The following is a 13092-nucleotide window of genomic DNA, read 5'->3' as shown; positions in this document are numbered from 1 at the left end:
TATTCGTTGGAAAAAAAATCCTCACCTAGTTTCTCTTATTCCAAATCTCTCGTGTTCATTCGTTCACTCGTGTTCGTTTGGTTAGATTTTTACGGGTCGTCGAAAGTTCGATGAGTTTCTGGTGCTAGGCCAAGCCTTTAGGGCGGACCACACCTTGTTTTTCTCGTTTCAAGGTCAACTCCGACGGCATCATTACGTACAGAGAGTCATCAAGAGATAGAGAGATGCATCTCTTTAAAATATATTGACTCTACCAAAAACAATAACTGTTCGTAATTATTTCTATCGCGATCGTTTCGAATAATGACCAATCTTTTCTATAATTTCATGCGAATGGTAATAGTTCATTGTAGTTAATAAAACATATATTTTTTTTTTTTGTTAATTATCAAATAGGGAAGGAAAAAAACACAAGCATAATTATTTAATGGAAAATTTTCGTGAAAGATTTAAAACCACGACTTAATGATCATTGGGACATGCTTTTATAATAATTAATGTCGACGTTTTCGACATCGTTTCTTTGAAACTATGATGGAATCCATGATAAAAACTTCTATCTATCTTTATTCTATTTCATTCTTTTCAACTTTTCATCTTTATTTGAATATTTTTCCTACACTTTTTTTTGTACTCTTCTCTTCTTTTTCATTCTTCTTATTCCTTTATTCAATCCGTATCGATAATTATTCCCCTCATTTTCCCTTTGTTTAATTCTAATTTTCTCTATCTTTTGTTCCAAATAAATTGACGACTTATTATGTTCCACGTTTTCTTTGATACCTCGGTGATATTCGTTTCCCGGTAGTGCAGGTGTCACGACCTTGGCCATACGAGGTGCAAGTAAGGTTAAAGTTGAACGAACGTAGTTGGAATTATTCATTCGTTAGGAAGGAGAGAGAAAGAGAGAGAGAAAAAAGAAGAAAAGTTGATGCAAATGTATGTAGAAATGCAGACAAGCAAATAATAAGCAACCCGTTCGTATTTGATTTCTTTATATTTATCGTTTATTGTCGGAGATATACGATTGAAATATTATTTCCCTGGAGAGAGTTATATGAAGCGACTACTGGAAATGGGCTGATCGATCAGGAAAATACGAAGAAACTTTTTCCCTATGCCTAATATATATATGCGTATGGGTATATGTAGCGTGTGCTGCGTGATTGGCATAATTCGTCGATTGGATGCAAACATTGATGACGTCATTACATAAACCCACACGAATGCATAGTACAATCTCTCTGTTTCTCTCTTGAAAAAAAAGCCAACGGCACTTCCTTTGACGTATTCGCGTTACACCATGAAGAAGGAAAATACACGTGAACGCGTATATATATACGGTGTCACGAGTGAGAACGGAGTGGTAGTCGATAAAGAGACAGTTACACTGGTAGTCGGACAAAGCCAAGCATAACTGCATAAGAAAAAGAAGAAGGGGAAATAAGAAGAAGCGAGAGATCATTGAATACTCTGAGAAAGATCGGGTGGGTGGGGGTGTGTGGGGAGGGGACCACCTGGGTAAGCAACGGTGCCGGCAACGGAGACCTTTCGATCCGTTCTTTCCTTCCCTTCCCTTCTCTTCCCTTCTCTTCCCTTCTCTTCTCTACCCTTTCCTTTCCTTTCCATCCCATGTTGCTCTCTCATTTCGCGTAGGTCTCTATCCACACCGTAAGCGCTTTCACGCCTGCGTTTAATCTTTCCTTCATCGACCCGTGTTAGTAATGGCGGCGCCACTTTCCAACTCAAAAGGCGCCACCAATCGCGTTGATTCAAGCAAATTCTCTCGGTCAGTAATACAGGACGCGCTAAAGTACGAGAATTAATCTTTCAAACTTGTGATCGATCATCTCTTCTTCTTTTGCTCTCAACAACGAAATCTTTCTCCTATAGATACATTAAATTCAATTTAATTGAATATAATTAAATGTAACATTATAGATTGTGTTTTGTATTGAAGAATGCTCTTCCTTACTTTTCAATATTATTTTATTTTAATAAGACCCATTTTGTTACGAACGAAAGAATAATCAAAAGTAATGTTTGATTTATACAAAATCATATCTCAATTATATCCCCTTTTTAGTTGGATCTATCTATCTACGATTTAAATGAAAGTGAATCGAATGAAATACTATCATCTAGACGCGTATCTTTTTCTTTTTCAAACGAATAAAACGACGTGGGTATTCTAACTTTTTCTTTTTCTTTTTTTTTTTTTCTCTTTCTTCCTCTCCCTCTCTATTCTCCCTATGCTCTTCTATTTTAAGACGTCACCGAGATTTGCAGCAGCAGACGTTTCACAGATGTTGACCACGTGTCCTCAAAAATTACAAACAGCTACCGTGAAATAAAATAAAGTTACGAACTCTTGCCGAGTAAAAGATTTCTTTTATTCTTCGCGAGCCCGACGAACGTTCAATGATCTTCCCGTCTTTATATTTCTTTTCACATAGTTATAAATAATTATTACGTACTATAAATGAGCAGCCGGTGGTCATTTGGCAAAACGATGAATTTAGTCAAAGAATGGCAGAGGAAAAAATTAATTTAAAAAAAAGTAACAGCTTACACATTGTCATCGAATAATTCGAATATTTTATTCTAATCGTAAATTAAAGCACGCGTTAAGAAATGAATCTTATTATAACCGTAAGAAGAAACTCTGTATCCGCGTACGGGATATATTGATTTAGCGCTTCATTGATCTGTCACCGGTAGCGAGCAATCAGCTGTTCTTATTGCGCGCGCGCGCGCGCAATGTATATACACGCTCAAATATTCGTGTCGACGCACCTTCTTCTTACCTTACTTTTTCATCGTAATTCAAACGTATTAGAAGAAAGAATAGAAATGTTAGAATTATTTTTAAATCGTTCGAGTGATTAATTATTTCGAGTAAAGAATATTATAATCTTGTAAAATCTGTGAAGAAAATCACGTTAGCTTTTAGAAAGAGAGATGACACGTGAAAAACGTCTGACGTTTCTGTCGGAAGAAAAAAAATCGCGAAGGGTTGGAACCACCCCCACCACCACCACCACCCTTCTCCTTCTCTATCTCCACGTCGCCCACTCGTTTCTTTTTTTTTTCTTCGACATTGTGCTTTCGTGTGCTTCTTCTCGTAATCCTTGGAATCCTTATATGTGAGCCATGCAGTCCTGACATAACGGACAAGCCGACGGAAAGAGAAAGAGAAAGAAAGAGAGAGAGAAATAGTTAGAATAAACCTTTTTAGTGGTTGAAAAAGGTCAACGAAAAATACTTATTTCATATGTTACGATATTGATGCGAATCTTGAAACATTATGCATCTCATTTATCTATCATTTGTTATCTATTTATTTTCTTGCTAAATATATATCGTATGTAATAATAACGTTGATGTAAAAAAAAACATTGAACGTGCATCATAGCATGATTTTTCTATTTCCCCAGACCCGATTGACTCCTATCTGCAATTCGAATGCATTTAATAAATGTAAATATTTATGAATGTATAATATTCGCTTTTTTTTAATCGACATCCTCTCTACGAATGCACTTATTGAAATATGATTTTGTATCTTTTTCTTTTCGTTCGTCGAATATCATTTTTCTCCATTTAACCAATGTCAATTGGATTTCTAACGTGCAATCTTTTTAATACTCTTTCGATGGGAAGCCAAGCATGATCGATCGATTTTTGATTTCTGAGTTTTTCTTCCACCGTTTCTTCCGGCCTTTTTACTTTTATCTTTTCTCTTTCTATTTCTTTGCACGGAGAAAATGAAAATTGAACGAATTATTCTTCATCGTTAGAAAATGCTTATCAATTTTTTCTCTTTCTCAGTAATATTCATTAATTCATCTATCGTGATATATTTAATAATTATTATCAATTAGTAATATTACATAAGGATTTGTCCTTTTTTTTTTTTCTTTTCATTTTAATTCTAATTAAATTTTGAAAAGATCTATATTAGTATGTCTTAACGATAAAGAAAGAAATAAATAAAGAAAAAACAAATGATACGATCATAGACTCGTCGTGTTTTACATTAACGTCATTCATTAATCTCGTGAACTTTGAGGGGAACGTGCTTACCCTGATAACGCACGAGCCGTTTTGAAATCTTATCTATTTCGATGATAAATAAAAAGTTAAAAAGAGAGAGAGAGAAGGAGAGACAAAAAAAATTGGAAAATCTTGATACATTAATGGGCTAATACAATTTTTATTTTTGTCCCGATTGGATTACCATTTTCGATGGGTTCCGATGGACCACGAAGAAAACGAAGAAAGTGAATAGAAGGAAAAATAAAAGAAAGAAAACGTGCCTCGTCGTCTTGTTGAGACGTCTAGACACTTTGTTTTCGTGAGGCCAACTTTTTGATAGGATCAACTAAATAGACTACTTCGACTGCTTGATTAATCTTCGTATTTTCTTTCTTTTTTTTTCTCCCTCTTTCTCTTTCTCTTTTTTTTTTTTTTTTAATAGAGATCTCGATGAGATTGGTCACGAAGGTCTTATTGTTAGACTTACATTAGAATTAGTTGCCACGAAGGACAACGTTTTTAACGATCGTCTCGTTATTTCTTTTTTTTCTTTTTTTTTTCTTCATTTATCGTTTCTTTCCTTTGATTATAATTAGGCCAAGTTATGTTAAAAGGTTTGCCCGTGCACGTATAGACAATTTTGATAAATTGTCATCGATTATAAAGTTGTGTTTCAATATCCTAATATAAATAATTAATCTCAAGCTTATATCAAATTTTGTGTTAAGCTTCGTGAGCTTTTCAAGAGAGAGAGAGAGAGAGAACAAGGTGATTATTCAAGATTTTCTATAAGCTTGGAATAATTATATTTACCGGAAGTGATAAGCAGGTGCAAATAGAGATTACGAAACTTGACTGTGAAACTTTTGAACTCGTCGACTCGTTTAACATGGTCTTGCTAATTTCTCTTATGTCAATATGCCTAAGTAAGTAAGTAAAGATAAATCGATGGATTAATAAGGACCTGTCATATCTCTGTTTATTTATTTTTTATCGATTGTCTTTTGTTTTTAATATGTTTTTTTTCTTCTTCTTCTTCTTCGAATTCAAAGACATCCACCTATCCATCATTGATTGCAAATATTTTTTTATATTTTTGTATTTTTAAATATAATTTATTACTTATTTGATCAGCGAGTCTTGGAACACACTTATTCTTATATATTTATATTACATTATACTTTATAAATATTATTGAAACATAAATTATCCGTCTATTTGCAGGCTCGTAAATTTCATAAATTCGTAATATAGTTTATTTCAAATAAAAATATAAAAAGAAATGAAGCACGCGCAAACACCTATTTATTTGTACAATATCTTCTAATGATAATAACGTTTAAAAGGAAGTGACGTAATCGCTCCGTCGTATAGTGTTCCCTGTCGTCGAGTATAGAAACTAACTAGTCAAAGAGGTGTGCAAGGGTAACCCTTTAGAATTCTAAACTCCTATGATGCTTTCTTGACTATGTCGGTAATGCAGAATGAAGTTGTTATGCATATTGATTGACTACGGTTTATACCTTTCTCCTCTGGCTTATGCGCGAATGACAAACTATAATTAGATTAGTTTAGTTTAGTTCTTTAAATAACTAAAACATCGATTTGTGCTAAAAAGACCGCGTCATAATCTGTTAACGTCATGAAAATACGTCATCTTCGTCGGAATGTGCGAAGATTCTCAGCAATTCATCTATTACGAAAGAGCAGTGAAATAGAAAAATATATAAAAGAAGAAGAAAAAAAAAGAATAAGAAGAAGAAGAAGAATGGTAAATGGAAAAGGATTAACACCCACGCAGTTAGGCGAATTGTTCTATTTCTGTTAGATTTCTCAAAAAATTCTATTCATCGTTAAATCAAAAAATATTCAAAGTTCTGATTTAATGTGTGTGGGGGGGAGTAGAACGATTATTAATTAGAGCGAAATAATGAATTAGCGCCTTTAAAGGAAACTTTATTGTGTACTTTATTTCTTTCTTTCTTACCTTTACGCACATTCATAAAAGAAATTTTTACGATCGATGAGAAATCTTGTCAGATGATTTAACTTTGCGAGTTAGAAGAAGAATTATCAAGGAAGCTTAATTCGCGGTGCAAAGTGTTCATCTATATTTTATTTTTCTCTCTTTTTATATCGTTATTTTGTAGTTGTTGTTAATCTTACATTAAAGTTAAGTTCTATCGGAGGACCTGGAATAATGCCAGAACAGTTGCGACCTACCGATTACGACATTATCCCAAATCTAGAATAGTGTGAACGAACTCGATTAAACTAGAGGAGAGAACAATCGTCTCTATTTTTCTCTCTTACCCTTTCCCATTCCCTTTCCCTTTCTTACTCTCGCGTACTTTCACTCTCTTCTTCTTCTTCTTCTTTAATTTGTCGTCGAGATTTTCTGTTTCTATCGGTTCACTCGATTACTCGATCCATTCGGTGCATCGGTTGCATTTGTTGCATGATACTTTATAAAAAATATATATGATATATGTATTTCTCTTCTTAACTCGTTACTTTTTAATCATTTATTGTTACCATTGCACACGTCCACGAGAATATTTCAAATCGAATGGATTTCTATCTTCGCTGATAACGTAAATACTAAGTTTTCTAGCTCTATGATAATAGATAAACGATGTAGAACGAACATCGTGTCATCGTACAATCAATACCTATCTATTTCTTAATTTTATCTTCTTTCTAACAATTTTATTATTTCCTCGAGATCTCGACAAAACAGATAACACGAATCTTCTATTCTCTTAGATACTTGCATTATTCGTTTATTTCTAACTCTCCAAAAATATGAAACTATAAAAATATAAATTGTTTGAATGTTTCGTCAAATACTCGATGCGTAATTGTAATTTAAAGATTAATTAAAAGAAATCAGAACAAAAATAAATATTGTGATGTTATAAATAAAAAGAAAAATAAAGATTACGTAAAGCTTCGTTATCATTTAATCGGCCTTGCGAGATAAATAAACGATTTCATTTACGCGTGGTAGAATCTTTTTACAAGCCGAATAGAACACGTTCTCTCGTAATGGTGTTTTTCGGCAAACATCCGTCGGTTTAGTGCCAAAACCATTAGCACGTCCTTGCAAGTCACGAGAATATGAAGAAGAAGAAGAAGAGTATCGGTATAAACGAGAATAACCGTTGGATATACAGCCGATCTATTTGTATCTTCGATCAGCTGCACTACTGGATCATAACTCAATTGCATATGCGTGTGCGTATGCGTTGCTGCTTCCTTTACTTAATCATTATACGCGTGTACATACATATGTATGTGTTCGTTCGCGTGTTCCATATATTTTATGCATTAGATTGCTTAACAAGTAATATTACAACTCTTGCAAGGATTAAATTAAAATAAATAATAATAAGTATCTATATTTTTCTTTTAATTGTGAGATATGAAACTTTATTTGGATTGAAATCTATATTGTTTCTTTTAATTAATGAACGTGAAATAATAAAAATAAGATTGAGAAACCTTGATGATTTAATAACTGTCTATTCAACAAACCATCCTTCCAATTTTGTATTTGTTTCTTTAACTTTTTCATTACCTTAGATATATATATATTTCTTTGTAATTGTTCAACTATTCGTCTTTATCAGTCTGGTTGGCTGTTTTTCTTTCTAATTGTTTGAGTATCCGTCTGTATTTTTATTCAACTTAATGTCTCTCTTTGTATACCTGCATGTATTACTGATTGGTATAATCTCTATTTGTCTGGCTGGCTATCTTATACCCACTTGTTTCTGTCATATCTTTAAATGGGATTAAGCGCAGTAGTAGTAAGTAACGAGAAAGGATGACGATTAAACTAATAATAGCAATAATAATCATCATAATGGGTTCTCGGGCGTCAACGATGAACGTAGATCGGAAAGTGGAACGCTCGTTTCTTCGAGTTTCTCGATCTTTATCGAATTACACTACTACTGTCGTTTTGATTAATTTCTACTCTTGTTTGGACATCTTTCTTCGTTATTTTCCTAACTGTATATTATGACGTGTTAACTTCTCTACTACATTTCAATTATTCCTAGCTAATAGTTCAACAAGTAATTTGACAATGTTATAATATACGAATTACGAATTGCAATATTATTTACTGTTAAAGCAAATAAATAAGCATATTTCTAAAAATTCATTCCGATAATAAATGTCCGCTAAATCGTATCCGACAAATTTGTTTTTTCCAATTATCACGCTCATACCTTTTTCCAACGAGAACATTTCAAACTCATCCGTATTTTCAAGTATTCCTGAACATTTGCCAAAAGTATCAAAGAATCGTGACTAATCTTTCACGAAAAAAGAGAATAATACTAATATATCTTTTATTATCGTTCCTCGTATAAACGTCAATAAAATCAAATCAAATTATATTAGAACAAACGAATCGAAGAAATAAATAAGTAAATAAGAAAGAAAGAGTAAAATTTATTTGAAAATAAAACTTATTAATCAGTTTGGATCGATGCTCTTTCGAATCAACCGTGACTGTCAACTACTACCATCCAATCCTCTTCCGTTATCCCTACTCCTCAGTCCTCCTCCCTCTATCGCGGCACCAATCAACAGCCACGTTGATCCGCGAACTTGTTCGATTCGTTTAGTCGCGTGTCGAGACGGCACGAATCGGCTACGGCGTATATTCGTTCTTGCACACCCTGCTGCAAGAAACGCATCAAATAACGTCTAATTATTTATATTTTCTTTTATTATTTTTTTCCTTTTTATACATTTATATTTTTATATATTCGAAACTGTGAATATTTTCATCGGTATTCTACCACAGTGCAGTGTCAGTGTCTTCCATTTATTCTCACTGACTGTTGTTCACTTTGCGTGTCTCGTGTGTGTACATTTTTGTATTTTCTTTTTCTACACTTGTGCACATATAGGAAATTTTTATGGGGATTTGACTCGAACATAAGATTGAATTCTTTTGTCGTGTGTGATACTTGTACACTTCCAGAGTTTACTAATCAACACGGTGATACTAAGTTTCTTGCAAAGTTTTTCCTCAAAAAAAAAAAAAAAAAAAGAAAAGGAAATAAGATAGTAAAGACAGTGAATATTAGAAACAGGAAATCTTTAAATAAGAAGAGTAGGAAGAAGTAGGAAAGAAGAAATGCAAAATATATCGATCGCGTATTAAAATAATAATCCAAATCGAAATCTAATAGAAAATTTGGAAGCGTCGTAGAAAAAATGTTCTAATATAATTTTAAGAGAGAAATAAAATCTGAAAGTGTTCTCCTTTTTTTTTTCGATGGAGAATACGAAAAGAAAAAATATGAAATTAATGAAAATATAAACGCCGTATGGGGTTTGAAAAAACGATAGATACTTTGACGAAAGAACTGCGGTAAAAATATTGACGTTTTCGAAAGAAACAAAAATAAAGATAAGAAAATAAAAAGAGATAATCTAGAGGAGGAAAAGAAAAAGAGGGAAAAAAAGAAAATGGCTCCAGCAAGCACGCTTGATTGGTCGGAACCATGCCAACAGTGGAGGTATCCGAAACTTTGTCCTTCCGGGCAGAGACACGAGAGGACGAAAAATGGCGTAGAATTGAACGGCAAGGAGCCCAATGGGGCTTACAAAAAGTTCTGCAAATTCTTACGTCAGTTGGGAAGCAAAAGACGTAAGTGCAGATAGATTGAAACTATATAGATTATTCGGAATAACCATTAAAACATCATTCGGATTGATATTTATCAGACAATCGATTCGACATATTCGTTCGAAATGTTTTTTCCTTTTTTTTTTTCCCCCTATTTGATTGGCAGATGATTAATATCGGAATCTATAATCATTTAAAATTAGATTTAAATCTATATAATACTAGTATCTTTTATATTGAACATTATCAAATTACTTATTGTTAGATATATATATATATACGTATTTAATCCTTTAGGGTTTTTCCCAATGAATATAAAATCGAGATCGAACGAGATTTAACGTAATCGTGTTTCGAATGACGTAGCAAGTGATGATTGCGTATATGTCAGTTTTTTCTTTTTCTTTTTTTTTTTTTCAATGTCAGGGAAGTAAAGCGATGCATGTTATATCAGAATATGTTAACATTTGTGCTGGTGGTGATGGTGGTGTGGTGGTGTAGGCTAGGTGATGATGTCGGCGTGAAATTTTCCAATAGGTTGACTAGATTCCCTAGCTTAGGTGGGCAGACAGGAAGGGAGGAAGGGGGGTCGAGAAAAGGGCAAGATTACACGATGCGAATATAACGTGATAAAAGGGATAAAAGCGATTAGATGAGACCGCTTGTTTTACTTTGTTATTTATTACACGCTTAATTTAACCTAACACTACTATTATCATTTTCTATACGCGTGTATATTAATATCTTTTTAATATCTTATCTGTAGGCTACTATAGCGGGGTTTTCGGAGATGTCATCTTTTTAGGCGATTCGCCATCGTTGTTGCCTAATCTATCAATTTAACTGTATAAATTATCGTCTTATCTAAACTGTGACCTTGTGATTAAGCCCTGGTTAATAAACTAAGAAACGTCAATCTGTCAAATTAGTGACGTTACTTTATCTCAAGATACAAAGATCAAAATAAAAAATATTTTAACAAAAAAAGAACATCTTTTATTAGCCATTGCCATCTCATCTCAACCAATAAACTCTGTTCATCGATTTCTTCGATAAATTCTATTGGCCTACATTGTTCTCTAACCAAAATAAATACATTTCATTCTGGTATGATCCAATTGGTTGTTATTACTTCGATCGATCGAAAAGTTAGTAACGAAGTTTGTCGCAATTATTGGGATAGATCATAGATTTTCTAGAAATAATACACAATTGTTTGTCTTATACGATTAGTCAAAATTAACTTGTTGCCCGATTTAGAAGGATGAAAGAGTCTGAAGTACGACGCAGTTTAAGATCGGGTAAAACTTTTAAGAAGGATGAAGGTACCTATTTTTATGCTTAATTCATTATGGGATACATTCGAACTAATTTCTTCTGTCAAAATCTGAACATATATATAATATATGTGTATGTGTGTGTGTGTGTGCAAAAGATTACAGTTAAGTGTACGTGTGCATAGGACATCTTCTTTATGATTCAAGAATATCCATAATCTTTTTCAAAAATATCCTTCGTACTGACTGAGTTTCTGACAAATAAACAAACACAAGAGAAGACACGCAAACCTAATGTTTTTCTTTTTCTTCTTTTATTTTCTTTTTTTTTTTTATTTTTTCTTTTCGGAAAAAAACCTTGTAGAAACATTCTAACCTGTGAGAAATATCTTTGATCGGTGTTCCTGTCTGATGTCTACATTCTCAGGTTATTTATTCTTAACGTTTATATACAAAAGTAATAATATATTTAACACGACGTGTGTGTTATTGAGATTATAAATAAAATATATATATATATATATTTAGGAGAGAATATATATATATTTATTTTTAAAATGAACGAACAAAATAATCTAAAATTTATTGATGAACCGAACCAAAAAATTGCTTTTTAATTGAATTAAATTTATTTATTTAGTTAATACTTTGATTGTATTAATGTTATGCATTAAATAATATACGAATATAAAATATTATACGATTAAATGTATAATGATTATATTGTTCGAAGAAGACAGAGATAAATAGGGTCGCGTAAAGGAAAGAAAGAAAGAAGAAGAGGAGGAGGAAGAGGAGGTATAAATGTTTAAGTAGAAGTTGAGTTGCAAGAATATATGAGAGGGAGAGGGCACATATGTGGTGGGTGGGAGGAGGAGAAGAAGAAGAAGAAGAAGAAAACAACGCTGTCGATAAGGAGGAGGTCGCTTTGTTCTTCGAAAGATGTTTTAATTGATTTCGTGTATGCGCATAGAAGATAATCTCACGTGATATCTCCGTCTTCACTTTGTGGTTTTATTTTTCTCTCTCTCTCTCTTTCTTTTTCTATATCTCGATAAAATAAAGATAGATAAAAAGAGCCTCGTTATTATACATAACAAGAGAGCTTTATAATATTATACATCGATAACGCATATAAAATATTTTCTATTTTGTTTTTCTTTTTTTTTTTAAAATATTGCTTCATTTAATTTCTTAGGAATATAAAAAAATCTCGTTCTTTTGATTTTTTCGTTGTACTGTAGCGTTGTGGTTTTGGATTTTTTTTCTATGGGTGGTGCGATGTACAATGCAGGCAAGGATGGCAGCAAGGTGACGACAGTAGTGGCAACTCCTGGCTCTGGACCAGATCTACCCCGAGAAGTAGCCTATACCGATACCAAGGTCATTGGCAATGGCAGTTTTGGGGTTGTCTATCAAGCGAAACTATTCGACACGGGAGAAATGGTTGCCATTAAAAAGGTTCTACAAGATAAACGATTTAAGGTGAGTTATTTATATCTTTCTTATCAAATTTCAACGTGTAAGTACTATTGTACGTTCTCTACGTGTAATTGGACTTTTAGACAAATTATTATTTCAAATATAAATTATACTGATAAAAATTCAAAACGAACAAACTTATTTGCATAAACGGAATATTTGTAGCTTATCTTCGATAAGAATCGTAAACTCGTCGATTAATTTTTATTTTTAATTCGGTGTGCTCGAACGATCATCAACAACACGCATATTATTATTATTATCATCTTCTTTCCCCTTTCGGAATTTTGCAATTAAACGAGGATTCTTCTTACGTTTACATTTGCTTGTTTTTTTTCTTTTTTACGATAAGAGTTATTTTGAAAACTTATTTCCGTCCCGATTCGTACAATCTAATTAATCTCTCTCTCATTTTATTAATAATAATAATAATATTATTCCCCTTCTACCGATTAATGATTAAAATTTTCGTTACGAACGTACGACAGTATATCTTGCGCAATTTTACGTGACGTCACGATTGTGTGCATCATTTATGTATAGGTCACAATTCGTATTGATGCACAAACATTCGATTGATACGTTTTAAGAGAATGCATTTCTTCATCATCGTTCCCCCCATCGACTTTTCTAACTTTTATC

General features: G+C 32.7%; 1 protein-coding gene across 6 annotated transcripts in view; it reads left to right on the top strand.

Annotated features, from left to right (window-relative positions):
• The window catches only part of LOC122514821 (protein kinase shaggy-like), a 35808-nt gene that overhangs the window by 8172 nt on the left and 14544 nt on the right, over positions 1-13092 (top strand). For 2 of the 6 annotated variants that reach the window (XM_043631897.1, XM_043631896.1), the window contains exon 2: positions 12263-12453. In XM_043631897.1, the coding sequence (XP_043487832.1) occupies positions 12263-12453 (191 nt within the window). Of the gene's footprint in view, positions 1-9318; positions 9713-12241; positions 12454-13092 lie in introns of those variants that run through there. The other 4 variants (XM_043631892.1, XM_043631891.1, XM_043631893.1 and 1 more) reach the window with 4 other exon arrangements.

Source organism: Polistes fuscatus, unplaced genomic scaffold (assembly GCF_010416935.1).
Source record: "Polistes fuscatus isolate 324 unplaced genomic scaffold, CU_Pfus_HIC Scaffold16, whole genome shotgun sequence".
Classification (NCBI taxonomy): domain Eukaryota; kingdom Metazoa; phylum Arthropoda; class Insecta; order Hymenoptera; family Vespidae; genus Polistes; species Polistes fuscatus.
This window is presented reverse-complemented; position numbering and strand designations above follow the sequence as displayed.